This window comes from Mya arenaria, chromosome 5 (genome assembly GCF_026914265.1).
Source record: "Mya arenaria isolate MELC-2E11 chromosome 5, ASM2691426v1".
In the NCBI taxonomy this organism is placed as follows: domain Eukaryota; kingdom Metazoa; phylum Mollusca; class Bivalvia; order Myida; family Myidae; genus Mya; species Mya arenaria.
In genome coordinates, this window is record NC_069126.1 from 37,854,830 (window position 1) to 37,876,516 (window position 21,687).

At 41.6% G+C, this 21,687-nt stretch overlaps 1 protein-coding gene across 1 annotated transcript; it reads left to right on the forward strand.

Moving 5' to 3' along the window:
- The first annotated feature begins 1,599 nt into the window (after positions 1–1,599).
- Positions 1,600–14,951, forward strand: LOC128235664 (uncharacterized). Its single transcript, XM_052950469.1, is given in 8 exon segments — positions 1,600–1,717; positions 2,097–2,326; positions 2,602–2,640; positions 2,643–2,739; positions 5,367–5,475; positions 5,768–5,925; positions 12,520–12,640; positions 13,397–14,951. Coding segments are annotated over 8 exon segments (1,056 nt in total). The 3' UTR covers positions 13,581–14,951.
- The last annotated feature ends 6,736 nt before the right edge of the window (positions 14,952–21,687 follow it).

Here is a 21,687-nt window from a genome sequence, read left to right on the forward strand (position 1 = left end):
GCGACCTTAGCGTTATTCTGTATTAAGGGACTTAAGATTTTTCAAGAAATTGTGGCCAAGCCATTTTGGTGATCGATGTATAAATATTATTGTAATTGAAACTCAAAACCACTTAAGATGGCAATACTAAGAATTTCAATATTACACAGAATATACCATAATAAAATTAGTTACTTTAGCATTATAAGATTTTTCGAGAAAATTAGGCCAAGCTATTTTGGTGATCGATGCATAAATGTTAAAAAAATGACGTTGCGTACGATGTTGGCGTAACCGACGTTATCGTCATTGTTAACCGTTTTAACGTTACATAGATAACTTGAGAGGTGTTTTTCGATAGTATGCTATTTTTTCTGCTCCAGTTTCGAACTTCATCTTAATAGTGGAGATGAAAGTATTTATACATTATTCATTTTAATTTAATTCTAAACAAATACGTTATGAGTGAATTATATTGCAATGTTCGGATATAATCGTAACTTGATAGGTCTTTTGCTTGCCGTTTTCTACCGAAAGTCTTTAACTGCATATGATTAAAACTACGGCATATATAGTTGACGTCACGTCACCGAGTCTTCTTTTTTGGCAGAAAAAAATAATTTTATTAATTTACCAAGCCGTTAAACAATGCGCATTGGTAAATTATGTTACATCTTACTTGACGTTTTTGTGATGATTTCTATTGTTATATGTCGAATTAAATTTATACTAATTAATAAACCTACATGCAATCCCATTTACTATTTGGGCGACAGTTTTGCCTTTCTTGTCATATAAAAATATAAACAATCGTATTTCTATTACAAATTTCATGAAGCATTGAGTTGTAAAAAACTAACAAATTCCCGATGTACGCCAACAACGTACGCAACGTCTATATTGTAATTGATCATACAATTGGCCTGGTGACCCAAATAGATATGTAATTTGTGTATCCTCAAAGGGTATTATCTACTGTTTACCTACACATAATAAACATGACTGATATAGTTATTGCAGTATATTTTTTGTTTGTTTTTGATTTCAGATGGATTCAGTGAAATGAACAGTTTTTCGATGTTTCAAGGTTAAAGCTGCACTCTCACAGATCGACCGTTTTGACAACTTTGTTTATTTTTTGGAATTGGAAATATTTTGCTTAAATATCTGATGACCAGTGATATAAGACTTCTGACAAAAGATCAGATCGCCGTTTTTCATGTTTCCGTTCGAAAAGTAATGTTTTATGACTAACGCTTTCTAAAAACGCATAAAACATCTTTTTGGGACATAAATATGAAAACCTGCAATTTTTGGGTTGTCCGGTAAGCACAGTGGCTAGCGCACTCTCTTCTCACCTAGGCGACCTGGGTTCGATTCCCGGCCTTGGCGCATGTGAGTTTGGTTAGTGGTCAACAAGCTGGATAAGTGGGTTTCTCCGGGTACTCCGGTTTCCCCCACATCACAGCTTTCTTTACAATCGTTGTAAAATATATATCTGCAATCTGATTTTTTTGTCAGCAGTCTTATATCACTGTGACCAGTTTGAACGCTTGCTCCGGGTGAAGCAGATATTTATAATGATAATAACACTGAACTTATTTCAGATCAAAAACGACAATGCCACGTCAAGCGTCAGCCGATCTTCGTAAGATGACGTTTTCTGAGTGCAGTCTGACGTCATCATCGGAAGCATCTCCAGGATCTGAAATAGTGACGTCACCAGCTGGCCACTGCAGTCAGAGGTAAGAATGGCATATATATTTTGATAAGGTAAAACACATGATTAAATCAGACTTCAAGTTACAATATTTTGCCCACACAGTGAAACGATCGTGTCTCGCTTATGAATAAACTATAAACGATTTTAATTTCACATCTATTTCTATGGAATTGGCTGGTACACAGACTATATCGAACTATACGATACCGATTGTCTTTTAGCTTACATGAGCATCAAGTGCTCAAGGTGAGCATGTTTGGTCGCCCAATGTCCGTCGTCCAGCGTCAACATTTTAAAACTTTAAATTTCTTCGGCCCAGACCTTTGGTTTTCAGGTTAACGTTTAAGGGCCACAGTGGCACTCTTGTTAAAAGTATGTCATCATTCCCGCATAGGCGAATGGCTATTATTCATTGTCTACCTCGGTCGAGATAAACTTCAGTCGCTGCTGGGCCATGCGGAAGCGGGTAACTCGACGCACGTCACTTCCGCCGGGATGCTTGAGCGCCTGGGGCTGCGGGACCTGCATTTTTACGTGTTGTTCGCACTGTTTGTTTCGTTCTCGCTGTACTGGGGCATCGGGCTGACTTTTGACATGTACTTCTATAAGAACGGGAAACACATGGTAAGGGTCGCAACGAAAATATTCTAACTAGCAATGAATAACGTGGTACATGTATCTAAATACGCTACCATCAATCGTCGATTCTTACGCCCCTGCAGCATAGGCGATGTGCCGATATTTCAGTTGTCGGTCACCAGACGCGTCGAATAGGTTCGGTCATACACGCCCAAGGCATAGGGTACCGGTTGTATTAACACTAGTCTAGAGGAATATTCTCTTGCATAAGGATGCCGTGTCGACATGCTTGACTATTTATTTACGATTAAACTCTTCAGGCAGACACATGGAAGTGCCAGCCAGAGCGGTGGCTGACTCGCGCTCCAACGAGTGGCACGAGTTTCTCTTGGGCTCCTTCAACATGATGCTTGGCTCAGTGATCTCTGGGATCATCTCGTGTTACATCATGAATGGAGGTACGCTCTTGTGTGTTGAGAATGTTGGATTGGTCAGGGTCGGGGAGTGGAGGGGGTCATCATGACCGGAGGTACGCTCTTGTGTGTTGAGAATGTTGGAAGGGTCAGGGTCGGGGAAGGGGGGTGCGACATCATAATCGGAGGTAAGCTCTTGTGTGTTGAGAATGTTGGAAGGGTCAGTGTTCGGGGAGAGGACGGGGGGGGGGGGGGTGTTACATCATTAATGGAGGTACGCTCTTGTGTGTTGAGAATGTTGTAAAGGTTAGAGTTCTGGGAGGGGTGGGGGGCTGGGCGTCGGTTGTTATATCATGAATGGTGCTACGCGCTTGTGTGTTGAGAATGTTGGAAGGGTCAGGGTTCGGGGATGGGGGATGCGAGTGTTACATTATGAATGGAGGTACGCGCTTGTGTATTGAGAATGTTGGAAGGGTCAGAGTTCGGGGAGGGGGAGGGGGCGCGGGTGTTATATCATAACTGGAGGTACGCTCTTGTGTGTTGAGAATGTTGGAAGGGTCAGGGTTCGGGGAGAGAGGAGGCGGGTGTTATATCATGAATGGAGGTACGCTCTTGTGTGTTGAGAATGTTGGAAGGATCAGGGTTCAGGGTGGGGGATGCGAGTGTTACATCATTAACGTAGGTACACTCTTGTGTGTTGAGAATGTTGGAAGGGTCAGGGATCGGGGAGGGGGATGCGAGTGTTACATCATGAATGGAGGTATGCTCTTGTGTGTTGAGAATGTTGGAGGGGTCAGAGTTCGGGGAGGGGGGATACGAGTGTTTCATTATAAATGGAGGTACGCTCTTGTGTGTTGAGAATGTTGGAAGGGTCAGGGTTCGGGGAGGGGGATGCGAGTGTTACACCATGAATGGAGGTACGCTCTTGTGTGTTGAGAATGTTGGAAGGGTCAGGGTTCGGGGAGGGGGGATACGAGTGTTACATCATTAACGGAGGTACGCTCTTGTGTGTTGAGAATGTTGGAAGGGTCAGGGTTCGGGGAGGGGAATGCGAGTGTCACATCATGAATGGAGGTACGCTCTCGTGAGTTGAGAATGTTGGAAGGGTCAGGGTTCGGGGAGGGGGGATACGAGTGTTATATCATTAACGGAGGTACGCACTTGTGTGTTGAGAATGTTGGAAGTGTCAGGGTTTGGGGAGGGGGGTGCGAGTGTTACATCATGAATGGAGGTAAGCTCTTGTGTGTTGAGAATGTTGGAAGGGTCAGGGTTCGGGGAGGGATGATACGAGTGTTACATCATTAACGGAGGTACGCTCTTGTGTGTTGAGAATGTTGGAAGGGTCAGGGATCGGGGAGGGGGATGCGAGTGTCACATCATGAATGGAGGTATGCTCTTGTATGTTGAGAATGTTGGAAGGGTCAGGGATCGGGGAGGGGGATGCGAGTGTTACATCATGAATGGAGGTATGCTCTTGTGTGTTGAGAATGTTGGAGGGGTCAGAGTTCGGGGAGGGGGGATACGAGTGTTTCATTATAAATGGAGGTACGCTCTTGTGTGTTGAGAATGTTGGAAGGGTCAGGGTTCGGGGAGGGGGATGCGAGTGTTACACCATGAATGGAGGTACGCTCTTGTGTGTTGAGAATGTTGGAAGGGTCAGGGTTCGGGGAGGGGGGATACGAGTGTTACATCATTAACGGAGGTACGCTCTTGTGTGTTGAGAATGTTGGAAGGGTCAGGGTTCGGGGAGGGGAATGCGAGTGTCACATCATGAATGGAGGTACGCTCTCGTGAGTTGAGAATATTGGAAGGGTCAGGGTTCGGGGAGGGGGGATACGAGTGTTATATCATTAACGGAGGTACGCACTTGTGTGTTGAGAATGTTGGAAGTGTCAGGGTTTGGGGAGGGGGGTGCGAGTGTTACATCATGAATGGAGGTAAGCTCTTGTGTGTTGAGAATGTTGGAAGGGTCAGGGTTCGGGGAGGGATGATACGAGTGTTACATCATTAACGGAGGTACGCTCTTGTGTGTTGAGAATGTTGGAAGGGTCAGGGATCGGGGAGGGGGATGCGAGTGTCACATCATGAATGGAGGTATGCTCTTGTATGTTGAGAATGTTGGAAGGGTCAGGGTTCGTGGGGGGGGGGGGTGTTATAACATGAATTAAGGTACCCTCTTGTGTGTTGAGAATGTTGGAAAGGTCAGGGTACAAGGGTCGTGGGTGGTTGTTAAGACGTATAAGTTATCCAGTCAAAGAGCGACAGATGATTTTACGATTAGACGTCAGCTCAAGCGACGACGTAAGCGGATTTAAGCCTTGAAAATAAAACAAAATTAAATTTAAGTGACGGTGTACGGGCTACGTGTATTAAGGGGTTGGCGGGGGTGGGTAAGGGGGTATTTGGTTACTGAGTTGTTATATAGAGGCGTTGCTTTAGCTTTGGGACTGGATTGCTCCGCTTATGATTGTTTTTTTTACTTGACTGATTATGTGAATGAATTAATGTGTAAATGATAGCATTGAAATATTGAACACATATGCATATATAGGTGATGAATACATTGATAACGCGGCTCATGTCGAAGTAAATGAGGACGCCGATGACAATCAAAAGCTTATTTAACGTAACGCTAGTAGTTACGTTTTCCAACCCATTTCTAAATGTTACAGGCCGGTGCACCCTATACATGGATCCTGGTCAGTACGGCTGGGCATACCTTCTGCTCTCAATTCCTGTTTTGTTTATGTATGGTGAGGCTGTCAGCTACTATCCACACAGGTTTGTGAACAGGGAAAACAACTGTGTGTGCGGTAAAATATGTGCTTCGAATATTTGGTTTTACTAGTATATTGATTTTTGTAGCATTTTCACCCAAGAAGACTTTTGATGAGCAGTGTATGTTACAATTTTCAGTCACATCATGTATACATTGTAGCTATAAACTTACTTTATCAAAAAGGAAACTGACGACGAAGCGTGCTGACATCGGCATGAGCTACTCGAGGCACGCCTCGAATCCATGTTTATCACATACCCCAAAACCCACATACCTAAACCTTGTTTTACACAGGCTGTTCCACTATCCCTGGTTGTACAAGAACGTCCACAAGATCCATCACCGGTACGGGAGCCCTACCCTTTACAGCGCGGTAGCCATGCATCCGCTCGATTTCCTGATGTATCAGACCTTTCTTGGCCTGCCCGCGTTCATCATCCCCCTTCACGCAGGTGAGATCTCGTACTCGTATATCCATGCTACCCGTCACTGTTTCAGTTAAAGCTGCACTCTCACAGTTTTACCGATTTGACAACTTTTTATTTATTCGTGTTTGAATGAGCCAATTGTTGCGTCAATATCTGAATACAAGTGATATAAGACTGCTGACAAAAGATTATATCGCAGTTTTTTCATACTTCTGTTCGAATGTTTTATGGCTAAAAACGTTTCTAACACTTTTAGAAACATACATCAAACAACAATTTTTGAACAAAAATGTGTGATCTGATCTTTTGTCAGCAGTCTTGTATCATTGATTTCAAGACATTTACGCAAAATTGGCTCATTCGAAAATAAAAAAAATAAAAAAAAGTTTTAAAACGGTCAATCTGTGAGAGGGCAGCTTTAATCCGTGTGACTTAAAGGGTGCAATATACACACTCGCATGTAAGGTGTAAATTTGTAAAAGTCTTATGTGCTTAGTCCAAAATGTCACGTTTTAAATGTGACCAGGGTGTTGTTGCTATTAAAAGAACATGCTTAGCTTGAAATTGCAATGGTTCAACGTTTTTGGTCAATCACGGTGAGTTTGAACAAACGGGTCTCGACTGTATATCATACTTCCGACATGGGCACCATGTGTTAAATTCGTTGGTTACCGTTTATTGAATGATTCAATGGGACCTGCTTTGTTAATGCTTGCCACGCCTGTGTCAAAGGTACCATGTGTATAAGCTTGTCATGTCTGCACCAAAGGAACCATGTGTAAACCTTATCATGTCTGCTTCAAATGTAATCATGTGTATAAGCTTGTCATTTCTGCACTATTGATACCATGTGTAAAACTTGTCATGTCTTCACCAAATGTAACCGTGTTTATAAGCATGTTATGTCAGTGTTGAAAGTAATATGTTTATAAGCTTGTCATTTCTGCACTATTGGTACCATGTGTAAAACTTGTAATGTCTTCACCAAATGTAACCATGTTTATAAGCTTGTTATGTCAGTGTTGAAGGTAATATGTTTATAAGCTTGTCATTTCTGCACCAAAGACACCATGCGTATAGATTTGTCACGTCTGCCATAAAGGAACTATGTGTATAATCTTTGCACCAATGATGTTTAAGGTTGCCATGTCAGCACTATAGTTACCATGCTTGTAAGCTTGTCATCTGTGTGTTGAAGGTACTTTTTGTATACACTTGTCATGTCTGCACCAAAGCTTCCATGTGTGTACGCTTGTCATGTCTGCATCAAAGGTACTATGTGTATACGCTTGTCATGTCTGCACCAAAGCTTCCATGTGTATACGCTTGTCATGTCTGCACCAAAGGTACTATGTGTATACACTTGTCATGTCTGCACCAAAGCTTCCATGTGTATACGCTTGTCATGTCTGCACCAAAGGTACTATGTGTATACGCTTGTCATGTCTGCACCAAAGGTACTATGTGTATACGCTTGTCATGTCTGCACCAAAGGTACTATGTGTATACGCTTGTCATGTCTGCACCAAAGGTACTATGTGTATACACTTGTCATGTCTGCACCAAAGGTACTATGTGTATACGCTTGTCATGTCTGCACCAAAGGTACTATGTGTATACGCTTGTCATGTCTGCACCAAAGGTACTATGTGTATACGCTTGTCATGTCTGCACCAAAGGTACTATGTGCATACGCTTGTCATGTCTGCACCAAAGGTACTATGTGTATACGCTTGTCATGTCTGCACCAAAGCTTCCATGTGTATACACTTGTCATGTCTGCACCAAAGGTACTATGTGTATACACTTGCCATGTCTGCACCAAAGGTACTATGTGTATACGCTTGTCATGTCTGCACCAAAGCTTCCATGTGTATACACTTGTCATGTCTGCACCAAAGGTACTATGTGTATACACTTGTCATGTCTGCACCAAAGCTTCCATGTGTATACACTTGTCATGTCTGCACCAAAGGTACTATGTGTATACACTTGTCATGTCTGCACCAAAGGTACTATGTGTATACACTTGTCATGTCTGCACCAAAGGTACTATGTGTATACACTTGTCATGTCTGCACCAAAGCTTCCATGTGTATACGCTTGTCATGTCTGCACCAAAGGTACTATGTGTATGCACTTGTCATGTCTGCACCAAAGGTACTATGTGTATACACTTGTCATGTCTGCACCAAAGCTTCCATGTGTATACGCTTGTCATGTCTGCACCAAAGCTTCCATGTGTATACGCTTGTCATGTCTGCACCAAAGCTTCCATGTGTATACGCTTGTCATATCTGCACCAAAGGTACTATGTGTATACGCTTGTCATGTCTGCACCAAAAGTACTATGTGTATACGCTTGTCATGTCTGCACCAAAGGTACCATGTGTATACGCTTGTCATGTCTTCACCAAAGGTACCTTGTGTATACGCTTGTCATGTCTTCACCAAAGGTACCTTGTGTATACGCTTGTCATGTCTTCACCAAAAGTACTATGTGTATACGCTTGTCATGTCTTCACCAAAGGTACTATGTGTATACGCTTGTCATGTCTTCACCAAAGGTACCATGTGTATACGCTTGTCATGTCTGCACCAAAGGTACCATGTGTATACGCTTGTCATGTCTGCACCAAAGGTACTATGTGTATACGCTTGTCATGTCTGCACCAAAGGTACTATGTGTATACGCTTGTCATGTCTTCACCAAAGGTACTATATGTATACGCTTGTCATGTCTTCACCAAAGGTACCATGTGTATTCTCTTGTCATGTCTTCACCAAAGGTACCATGTGTATACGCTTGTCATGTCTTCACCAAAGGTTCCATGTGTATACGCTTGTCATGTCTGCACCAAAGGTACTGTATGTACAAAGGTACTATGTGTATACGCTTGTCATGTCTGCACCAAAGGCACCATGTGTATAGGCTTGTCATTTCTGCACCAAAGCTACCATGAATATAAGCTTGTCATGTCAGAAACTGTTAGAAATAGCGCCGGTATATTTATCTGTACTCATAATAGATATGATTTAAACTGGGAAACATTATGCACAGTTTTTTTAAAAGTAGAAACTCAGATGAAACAGCAACATTTTTTTATGATTGTTGCGTTTTTTTCTTTTAATCATGTAAAATAGTGTATTATTGACCTCCTACTTGGTCGCATTGACAATTCTAGGCTTGTTTTTAGGAACTACGGTATTTGCTGATTTTTGAACCATCTGGTGTCTAGTCCCTTTAAAGGGACGTACATTGACTGCATCTACTGCAGTGAAGATAATCGGCCGATTGTTCATTGTTAAAGTTAGGGACGTACATTGATTGCATCTACTGCAGTAAAGATAATCGGCCGATTGTTCATTGTTAAAGTAAGGGACGTACATTGATTGTATCTACTGCAGTGAAGATAATCGGCCGATTGTTCATTGTTAAAGTAAGGGACGTACATTGATTGTATCTACTACAGTGAAGATAATCGGCCGATTGTTCATTGTTAAAGTAAGGGACGTACATTGATTGTATCTACTTCAGTGAAGATAATCGGCCGATTATTCATTGTTAAAGTAAGGGACGTACATTGATTGTATCTACTGCAGTGAAGATAATCGGCCGATTGTTCATTGTTAAAGGTAGGGACGTACATTGACTGCATCTACTGCAGTGAAGATAATCGGCCAGTTAAAGTAAGGGACGTACATTGATTGTATCTACTGCAGTGAAGATAATCGGCCGATTATTCATTGTCAAAGCAAGGGACGTACATTGATTGTATCTACTGCAGTGAAGATAATCGGCCGATTGTTCATTCTTAAAGTTAGCAAAGTTGTTAACGGGATTTTTTTTAACTTTAAAATATTTACTGTTTGGAAAAAATAATGCACACGTGTGATTGGTTGTATTTTTAAACCTTAACAAGGTAACAACGATGTCGTTATCTGAACAACAGGCCCTTATTTAAAAAAAAAATCATTATGTTAAAACTTTTTAAAAACTTTGTGTATTATTAAACCCAAACACATACTTTATAAAACTAGGTGGAAGGTCCCCGAAGGCTCACTTTAACAACCGCAAACTGGCAATAGATAGGATAAAATGTTTTTGCTTGATATCTTTATTATACACATTTGCGCACATTGGTCAGAAATAGGCTCAGGGAGAGCATATGCTTTGATAAGCATATAGAGAGCTGATTTTTCTACCTTCTTTCACCCTGTGCGAAGGAGTGTATAATAAAACATGAGCCTTATAGAAGGCATGTATGCACACAATACGATCTACTTCACCACAAATATTTGCAAATACCGCATATCTTATCATCAAAAATGTTTAAACCACATACATCGTGAAACGCTTAAGCCAAAAAACTGGTTTGATTCGGTTACATCCTTTTCAAGTAGGCATTTCTTATTATACTTTATATAAGAACGCTATTTTCATCATTGGAGAATGGTTTTTAACAATCTTATGTATAAAACGTTAAAGGTTTTAAACTACATATTAAAACACTTAAAGAAGCACTCTTATTTCCGAATAAGCACTCTTTATTTCCGAATAAGATGTGCCATAATTAATTCATGTTTTAATATACCAAAAGGTTGAAAAAAAGATCGAGAACAGTGGTTTCTATGAAGGGTACCGTGTTTAATTTGAAAGAAAGGTGCAGAAAACACGGTATTTTTACCTTATGAGACGATAATTGATCACTGTAAATCTTTTAGGACCCACCAGTCATTCAATATTTGTGCGTTTTCAGCTGTTTAATACACGGTTACAATCTTGTTAACAGTAATTATTAGTTTCCATAAATGCAATATTAAGAAAGTAGTTAAAGGTTTATCACTCAAAATTTATTATTGTTATACATGTGTATGTAACGATTTTAAAAACGAGTATTACTTTTTTTCCTTTTTTTAACAAATTGACTATAAAAAAATGTAGGGCCTATTTCGTAGGGAGGGTCGGGTACCCGAACCAAACGTAGTTTAGGCCTTAACACCGAGAACGGTTGGTGACTGATATAGATGTTGCATTATATTCACCCAACGTTCACTGTACTCATACTTGACAATCTTAATTAAAACTATACTCTGATAGCAAGCATAGCATACTTAAACATAACATTTCGCGCACGCATGACAGATATGAATACTCCTCTGTTTTTTGATACATTTTTTTTTCAAAAATGAACGGTGGTCCATTCCGATATAAACAACAACAACCAAAGAGTTCTCAAATGTATATAAAATGGCAAAAACTCCACTTTCTTACCATTAATACATAATTGGTATCAAATAATTCTTAATGTACCATTTTTATAAATAGGTTTTTTTTGCTACCAGTGTAAATCTCTTGTTTTATTGTCATGATTGTAAACAAATGGACAATGAAACAATGGACCAACGGTTATCATTATGGCATAATGATCCAATGGCAACCATTAAGGCATAATGATCCAACGGCAACCATTATGACATAATGATCCAACAGCAACCATTATGGCATAATGATCCAACGGCAACCATTATGGCATAATGATCCAACGGCAACCATTATGGCATAATGATCCAATGGCAACCATTATGGCATAATGATCCAATGGCAATCATTAAGGCATAATGATCCAACGGCAACCATTAAGGCATAATGATCCAACGGCAACCATTATGGCATAATGATCCAACGGCAACCATTAAGACGTAATGGACCAACGGCTACCGTTATGGCATAATGATCCAACGGCAACCATTATGGCATAATAATCCAACGGCAACCATTATGGCATAATGATCCAATGGCAACCATTATGGCATAATTATCCAACGGCAACCGTTATGGCATAATGATCCAACGGCAACCATTATGGCATAATGATCCAATGGCAACCATTATGGCATAATGATCCAATGACAATCATAAAGGCATAATGATCCAACGGCAACCATTAAGGCATAATGATCCAACGGCAACCATTATGGCATAATGATCTAACGGCAACCATTAAGACGTAATGGACCAACGGCTCCCGTTAAGGCATAATGATCCAACGGCAACCATTATGGCATAATAATCCAATGGCAACAATTATGGCATAATGATCCAATGGCAACCATTATGGCATAATGATCCAACGGCAACTATTATGGCATAATGATCCAATGGCAACCATTAAGGCACAATGATCCAACGACAACCATTGTGGCATAATGATCCAACGGCAACCATTAAGACGTAATGGACCAACGGCTACCATTATGGCATAATGATCCAATGGCAACCATTAAGACGTAATGGACCAAGGGCTACCATTATAAGGAATGGAAGTTGAGGTGTAAATATTATGGCATAATGATCCAACAATAACCATTATGACGTAATGGACCAACGGCTACCATTATGGCATAATGATCCAGCGGCAACTATTAAGACATAATGGACGAACGGCTACCATCATGGCACAATGATCCAATGGCAACCATATAGGCATAATGGACTAACGGCTACCACTTTGGCATAATGGACCAACGGCAAACACTATGTTCTATGTATTGGGAAGTGCCCTTGAACACAATAATCGAGGCTGTAAGTTTGACCCAGTCTAATATTTATTTAAGTGGTGTTTGTTGGCCACTTACTCTACGGCTACTACTACGGCATGATGGACCATTCAGGAATCAAGATGGACGCCGTCTGGCCCTGGCAACCGTCTTCCATGTTTCACGACGACCATCATAGGTAAGCGGCGTAACGGCTTCCTAACATTGTGATAACGTTACGGGAGCAAACTTATAAAACCACGTAACCTAATATTTATTTCGAAACTTTATTAGACCTTTATTGGTCAAATAGGCAACGTGTAATTATTTTTACAAGTAAAACATTTAATTTGTGAGACTCACAAAATATCTGAATTAAATTAAATTATTTACGGCTTTCAAGTGTCAACATTTCTGCCTCATGATTTATTTAAGAAAGAGCTTTCAAGATTAACACTGTACGGATATGAATGGACCGAAAATGCACATATTGATTGCGACCATTTAGATAGTTGGTACCCCTATGTGGTAATAAAGAAATGAAAATCAAAGGGATAAGCATAGGTGACAGTATCGATCGAGGATGTTTTAAATTGTTTATACATATATTAGTATACAGTTGAACCCCATTGGCTCAAACTCCCGCGAAAATACCTCGAGCTTCAGGAAACTCGAGCCGAGCGAAAATGCTTTCTTTCAGTAAAAATAAATCGGTTCTTTACACTCATTGTGAGCCAACGAGGAACTCGAGCCAAGCGAGTTCGAGCCAACGAGGTTCGACTGTAAATTTGATAAGAAAATCCCCAAAACTATTTTCAAACATCTTTAATGTAAACACGTATTTTAATGTTGGTGTTTTCACCATCTCCTGACCGATACTGCCTCCTTTGTGGTCAAGCCCATTAACCGAACGAATACGGTGAGTCAAAATTACGTTATTATCTCCCCTTTTCAGACACTTCCACTGCAACTTTGGTTTTAACACACTGCTTTTTGACCGGCTACATGGAACGCTTCGGCGTCAAAACCGGAAGTACGGAGAGAAGGTGTTCGGCGGGCACGGCCGACAGGAAGTAGGGACTGGAAGTGAGGCGCCGTTTCACGAGTATTCCACCAGCAACTTGATTCCGTTCACATAATGAAGACCCGCCAACTGTGATTGAAAGAATTCTTTAATTTACAAACGCTATTGTTATATAATTAACTTGTTTAGGTATTATTATTTTGCTTTATTCGTTGTTATCAATATTTTGTATAAAAAATAATATTATAAGTTGTGAAGATAGCTCTGGTTCACTATTTAAGTATTAATTGCTAAACAAAATGTTATCTCATTAAGAACCCCAAAAGGCAAATGTCAACAATAACTAAGTGCTTTGTCCCAGTTTTGGTTCAAGTTCATATGCACCCATACAGGCAACTGTCAACAATAACTTCGTGCGTTGTCCCAGTCTTGTTTCAAGTTCGAATGCACCCAAGCAGGCAAATGTCAACAATTAGTTCGTGACTAGTCGAAATTTTGTTTCAAAGTTCATAGTTTCTATCATTACCATTACTTTACCATCATTGATTAGTTTTGCGCTTTATATAGTAATATAGGACTCAATTTGTTTTACATGAATATCATTGATAGGAAGCACAAATGCAATTGTTACGAAGCTAGCTTAAGTCTTGGCACTTCTGGTTGTACGGGCTATGACAATTTTTGCAAGAATTTATTCGAGCCTACCAGAAACTGAATGTGTCATATTTAAGTTGGCATCACGTGTTTTAAGTTGGCATCACGTGGTTTAAGTTGGCATCACGTGGTTTAAGTTGGCATCACGTGGTTTAAGCTAGCATCACGTGTTGAAGTTGGCATCACGTGCTTGAATAGTAAAATTAGTTAATTGTAGTGTTTAAATATTTAATATGTGTTACTAAGTTCAAATTGATTTTCAGTGATGTGGTTAATTGCACAGGGGCAGGGTTCATATAGAATAATAGTATAAACAATGTTGTTAGTTATTTCTAGTAACAATTCCCACGTCATTGTTAATAAGCCTTGGAATATTTATTTATCTTGTTTGGGCGGAAGGGGCGTAGTCATGGGGTGTAGCATTACTACGCACCCTGTCCCTGTTGTTAACCGCATATGAATAATTTATTTATGTCTTTTTTGTTGGAAAATATTTGTTTCCAGTGAATTTATTTGCACGTATGTTGTATTACTATGTGCATCTGCTCAACGTTAGATAATTTAAGGTATAGATATATGTAAAATAGGTTAGTTAGGGCCCAACCAAAAGTGTCCTATAGTGATTACCCTGTTCGTCCGTCTGTACTTCCGTCTGTCTGTCCTTTCGAAAAAAAATAGGTGGTAGAGGAAATGCTATCTCATAGTAATGTAATCTCTATCAGGTAGTAGGGTAATTCGCTTTTAGGTGTCAGGGCAATTTGCCATCGGCAGGTAGGGCAATTTGCTATCAGGTGGTAGGGTAATTTGCTATCAACTAGTAAGGGATTCTGGTATCTAGTAGTAGGGTAATTTGCTATCAAGTAGTAGGGTAATTCGCTATCAAGTAGTAGGGTAATTCGCTATCAAGTAGTAGGGTAATTCGCTATCAAGTAGTAGGGTAATTCGCTATCAAGTAGTGTGGGAATTCGCTATCAAGTAGTAGGGTAATTCGCTATCAAGTAGTGTGGGAATTCGCTATCAAGTAGTAGGGTAATTCGCTATCAAGTAGTAGGGTAATTCGCTATCAAGTAGTAGGGTAATTCGCTATCAAGTAGTAGGGTAATTCGCTATCAAGTAGTAGGGTAATTCGCTATCAAGTAGTTGGGGAATTAGTTTTTAGATGGAAGGGGAATCTACAATCAGGCTGTACGTGTTTTTTTATATTTAATTATTTTTTTTAATAAATAACTTATCAGTCTATCGAGATATCCAGTTAATATTTCTAAATAATGTATATTGCAAATATGTGTCTCAATTGTATTTTATTTTGTATTTGATATATTCACAAACGGATTGAATCATGCTGTAATGTTACATGGACTCTATCCACACGGATTGAATCATGTTGCAATGTTACATGAACTATTACCATACTGATTGAATCATGTTGCAATGTTACATGTACTATACTCAAATGGATTGAATCATGTTGCAAAGTTACATGTACTGTAACCATACTGATTGAATCATGTTATGATGTTACTTGTACTATACCCACACGGATTGAATCATGTTGCAATGTTACATGTACTATACACATACTGATTGAACCATGTTTTATTATCACATGTATATGCCAGTTAATCTAGTATGCAAGCAAAATGCAATTTCAATTAGCCGGTTTAAGTTCGGACAGTTCTGGGTGTACGGGCTATGACAATATCTTCGCAAGAATATGTTCGAGCCTACCAGAAAACGGAACGTGCCCAACTCTAGTACCGTTTGTATTTGCCAGTATTGTTTCATGTGTGTGTGTGATGTATGATTTTTTTAGTGGTTTATGTTTAAGCGTGAATTATTTTAATGTTATATGCCAGTAGATAAATATAGCAAGTAAAATGCAATTTAAATTACCCAGTTTAAGTTCGGGCAGTTCTGAATGTACGGGCTATGACAATATTTTTGCCAGAATACATTCGAGCCTACCAGATTACGGAACTTGCCCAACTTAACAACTGGTTTGATTTTGTTCTTGCCGTTAATTAGTTCACTGTGACACAATGCAAGATTTTCTTCATTTTTTTGTTAAATGTATATGCGTAAAAAAATGTGTTCAAGAAAAAATATATTCAGTCAATGCATAACTATTAGTCTTGATAGGGTAACTTTAACAGTTTAAAATACCGTTTCTCCTTTTAAATGATATGTTTTCTCCTTTTAAATGATATGTATAACAAAGTTTTAATTAAATACTTGTTATAAGATATCCCTTATGTATGTGATGTTTGAATGCCTAATGTAGACTTCACATTCAAATAAAGACCACCTGTATCCCATGTTTACATCAATTCAGCATCATTGATTAAAGCTTATGCTTAAATGCTTAATTAACAACCAATCAAATAATAATAAAATATTCAAATGTATGTCATTCATTCTATTTGTGATTGAGTTTTTGTGTTCCGTGCTGTTGTTGGCAGGCCACACTATGTTACCACCAAAGGTATTTTTTACATAAAAAATGATTATCAGTATATATTATATAAAAAAGAAAGTTTTTGACATAGCGGAGTGAAGTTATTGGCCTTGCGGCCTAGCTATATGTAGTCAGCGTACTAGCGGCCTAATGGCCTAGTGATGCAAAGTTTTTGACATAGCGGGGTGATATCATTGGCCTTGCGGTCTAGCTGTATGAAGTCAGCCTACTAGCGGCATAATGGCCTACCGGTGTAAAGTTTTTGACATACCGGGATGAAGTAATTGGCCTTGCGGCCTAGCTGTATGAAGTCAGCCTACTAGCGGCCTAATGGCCTAGCGGTGTAAATTTTTTGACCCAGCGGGGTGAAGTTATTGGCCTTGCGGCCTAGCGGCCAAGCTGCGTGAATGCAGCGCGCAAGCCACCAAATGGCCTAGCACTGTGTGAAATGTGTGACTTAGCGGGATGAAGTTATTGGCATTAAGCTACGAACAAGCGGCTTCATGGCCTATCGGTGTAAGGTTTGTGACCTAGCGGGGTGAGGTTATTGGCCTTTGCGGCCTAGCGGCCTACCTGCATGAAGTCAGCTATATAGCGGCTTCATGGCCTAGCGGTGAAATGATTTTGAACTAGCGGGGTGAAGTTATTGGCCTTGCGGCCTAGCTGCATGAAGTCGGCGAACTAGCGGTCTAATGATCTAGCGGTGTAAGTTTTTGACCTAGCGGGGTGAAGTCATTGGCCTTGTGGCCTAGCAGCATGAATTCTGCGAACTAGCGGCCTAATGGCTTAGCGCCGTAAAGTTTGTAACGGAGTCATTGGCCTTGTGGCCTAGCGGCCTAGCTGCATGAAGTTGGCAAACTAGCGGCCTAATGGCCTAGCGGCGTAATGTTTGTAACTCATTTATTGGCCTTGCTGCCTAGAGCCCTGGCTGCATGAAGTCAGAGATTTAGCGACCTAATGATCTAGTGGTGTGAAGTTTCTGACCTAGCGGGGTGAAGTCATTAGCCTTGCGGCCTAGCTGCATAAAGTTGGCAAACTAGCGGCCAAATGGCCTCGCGTCGTAAAGTTTGTAACTCAGTTTTTGGCCTTGCGGCCTTGCTGCCTAGCTGCATAAAGTCGGCGAACTAGCGGCCTAGTGATCTATTGGCGTACAGTTTTACTGAGTTATTGGCCTGGCGACCTTGTGGCCAAGCTGCATGAAGTCTACGAACTAGCCGCCTAATGGACTAGCGGCGTAAAGTTTGTAACTGAGCCATTGGCCTTGCGGCCTAGCTGCATGAAGTTTGCAAACAAGCGGCCTTATGGCCTGGCGGCGTAAAGTTTATAACGGAGTCATTGGCATTGCGGCCTTGTGGCCTAGCTGCATCAAGTCTGCGAACTAGCGGCCTAATGGCATAGCGGCGTAAAGTTTGTAACTGAGTCATTGGCCTTGCGGCCTAGCTGCATGAAGTCTGCGAACCACCGGCCTAATGGCCTAGCGGCATAAAGTTTGTAACTGAGTCATTGGCCTTGTGGGCTAGCGGCCTAGCTGCATGAAGTGTGCGAACTAGCGAACTAGCGGCCTAGCGGAGTAAAGTTTGTAACTGAGTCATTGGCCTTGCGGGCTGGCGGCCTATCTGCATGAGGGCTGCTGACTTGCGGCCTAATGGCCTAGCGGCGTAAAGTTTGTAACTCAGTTATTGGCCTTGCGGCCAGGCTGCATGACGTCGGCGAACTAGCGGCCTAATGGCCTAGCTGCATGAAGTAATCGTACTAGCGGCTTCATGACCTAGCGGTGTTTAGTTTGTGACCTAGCGGGTGAAGTTATTGGCCTTTGGGCATAGCGGCCTACCTGCATGAAGTCAGCGATATAGCGGCCTAATGACCTAGCGGTGAAATGATTTTGACCTAGCGGGGTAAAGTTATTGGCCTTGCGGCCTAGCTGCATGAAGTCGGCGAACTAGCGGCCTAATGATCTAGCGGTGTAAGTTTTTGACCTAGCGGGGTGAGGTCATTGGCCTTGTGGCCTAGCGGCGTAAAGTTTGTAACTCAGTTATTGGCCTGGCGGCCTAGATGCATAGAGTTTGCGAACTAGCGGCCTTATGGCCTGTCGGCGTAAAGTTTGTGAGTCAGTTTTTGGCCTTGCGGCCTAGCTGCATGCAGTCTGCGAACTAGCGGCCTAATGGCCCAGCGGCGTAAAGTTTGTTACTCAGTTATTGGCCTTGTGGCCTAGCTGCATGGAGTCGGCGAATTAGCGGCCTAATGGCCTAGCGGCGTAAAGTTTGTAACTCGGTAATTGGCCTAGCAGCCTAGCTGCATGAAGTCTGCGAACCAGCGGCCTAATGGCCTAGCGGCATAAAGTTTGTAACTGAGTCATTGGCCTCGTGTGCTAGCGGCCTAGCTGCATGAAGTCTGCGAAATAGCGAACTAGCTTCCTAGCGGCGTAAAATTTGTAACTGAGTCATTGGCCTTGCGGGCTGGCGGCCTAGCTGCATGAGGTCTGCGGACTTGCGACCTAATGGCCTAGCGGCGTAAAGTTTGTTACTCAGTTATTGGTCTTGCGGCCTGGCTGCATGACGTCTGCAAACTAGCGGCCTAATGGCCTAGCGGCTTAAAGTTTGTAACTCAGTTATTGGCCTGGCGGCCTAACTGCATAGAGTTTGCGAACTAGCGGCCTAATGGCCTATCGGCGTAAAGTTTGTGAGTCAGTTTTTGGCCTAGCGGCCTAGCTGCATGCAGTCTGCGAACTAGCGGCCTAATGGCCCAGCGGCGTAAGTTTTTGACCTAGCGGGTGAAGTCATTGGCCTTGTGGCCTAGCGGCGTAAAGTTTGTAACTCAGTTATTGGCCTGGCGGCCTAGATGCATAGAGTTTGCGAACTAGCGGCCTAATGGCCTGTCGGCGTAAAGTTTGTGAGTCAGTTTTTGGCCTTGCGGCCTAGCTGCATGCAGTCTGCGAACTAGCGGCCTAATGGCCCAGCGGCGTAAAGTTTGTAACTCAGTTATTGGCCTAGCGGCCTAGCTGCATGGAGTCGGCGAACTAGCGGCCTAATGGCCTAGCGGCGTAAAGTTTGTAACTCGGTAATTGGCCTAGCAGCCTAGCTGCATAAAGTCTGCGAACCAGCGGCCTAATGGCCTAGCGGCATAAAGTTTGTAACTGAGTCATTGGCCTCGTGGGCTAGCGGCCTAGCTGCAAGAAGTCTGTGAAATAGCGAACTAGCGGCCTAGCGGCGTAAAGTTTGTAACTGAGTCATTGGCCTTGCGGGCTGGCGGCCTAGCTGCATGAGGTCTGCGGAATTGCGACCTAATGGCCTAGCGGCGTAAAGTTTGTAACTCAGTTATTGGTCTTGCGGCCTGGCTGCATGACGTCTGCGAACTAGCGGCCTAATGGCCTAGCGGCGTAAAGTTTGTAACTCAGTTATTGGCCTGGCGGCTTAACTGCATAGAGTTTGCGAACTAGCGGCCTAATGGCCTATCGGCGTAAAGTTTTTGAGTCAGTTATTGGCCTGGCGGTCTAGCTGCATAGAGTTTGCGAACTAGCGGCCTAATGGCCTATCGGCGTAAAGTTTGTGAGTCAGTTTTTGGCCTTGCGGCCTAGCTGCATGCTGTCTGCGAACTAGCGGCCTAATGGCCCAGCGGCCCAGCGGCGTAATGTTTGTAACTGAATCATTTGCCTCGAGGCTTTCTGGCCTAACTGCATGAAGTCTGAAAACTAGCGGCCTAATGGCCTAGCGGCGTAAAATTTTGTATTTCAGTTATTGGCTTAGCTGCATGAAGTCTGCGAACTAGCGAGCTAATGGCCTAGCGGCGTAAGGTTTGTAACTGGGTCATTGGCCTTGTAATATTGGCCTAGCGGCCTAGCTGCGTGGAGTCGGCGAACTAGCGGCCTAATGGCCTAGCGGCGTAAAGGTTGTAACTCGGTAATTGGCCTAGCAGCCTAGCTGCATGAAGTCTGCGAACCAGCGGCCTAATGGCCTAGCGGCATAAAGTCTGTAACTCAGTTATTGGCCTTGTGGCCTAGCTGCATTAAGTCTGCGAACTTCACGCCGCTAGGTCGCTAGGCTACTAGGCCGCTAGGCTGCCAGGCCGCTCTCTTCCTGTGCGTCTATTAAGTTAGGATATATTTGCTTAATCTTCAATAACGGTGTGTAGGACCTTAATTATTATTCCAAGATCATATTCTTCACAGGTCTATGAAAAATAGGATCCTAATCTTTACAGTTTTCATATTTATCACTGACCAAAATGGTGGTTTAAGAGAATCATATTCTTCATAGATTTTGTCGATCACATTGCTATTTGATAATTTGATAATACAAATATAATAATAAAAAAAAATAAAAAATAGTAGTTATATAATTATATAAAAAATGGTAATGATAATACTATGATAAATATAATAACAACAACAACAACAACAACAACAACAACAACAACAACAACAACAACAACAACATGAGTGCTTATAAGTTGTGGTAGTAGTAGTAGTATGAGAAGGAGGAGGAGGATCAGCAACAGCAGCAGCAAGTGGTGTTGGTGGTGGTAATGGCGGTGGGGGAGGCGGAAATGGCAGCAGCAGCAGTAGCAGTAGTAGTAGTATTAATAGTCGTAATAGTAGTCGTAATAGTCGTTTAAAGGGCTGGTTCTGGAAAAGTTTTGCAGGTCGCATATTGAAGGTAAATACTCACTACACGGCTTAACTGATGTTAAAGCGCTTGTTGAATATAACATATTGTAAGATAATCTTATACTACCTTCTCTCTATTTCGAAAATGAACTAATTGAATTTGAAAGTTTAACCTATACCCAGTTGAGTTCAAGCTGTTGAGAAGCTCCCCCATTCCAAATAGTATTCCATGCTTATTTTATAGTGCAATGTTGCAAACTATAGTCATAAATCGCCTCGGTCAATGACAATATCTTTATTAAGTCTGCTCTTTAAAGTTATACCTGATCAACTTATTGAAAATCAACGAGTCTTGTTATGTTATGGCTATGGCAGATAGAAATACATAAGAAACGACAAAATAATAAAAAGTACCCCTTAACGATCATTACTCTAGTTAAAGTTATACCAGCAATACAATATGTCAATCTATCGTAGGAGTAAGCAAGTTAATATTAGTTGAAGTTAACC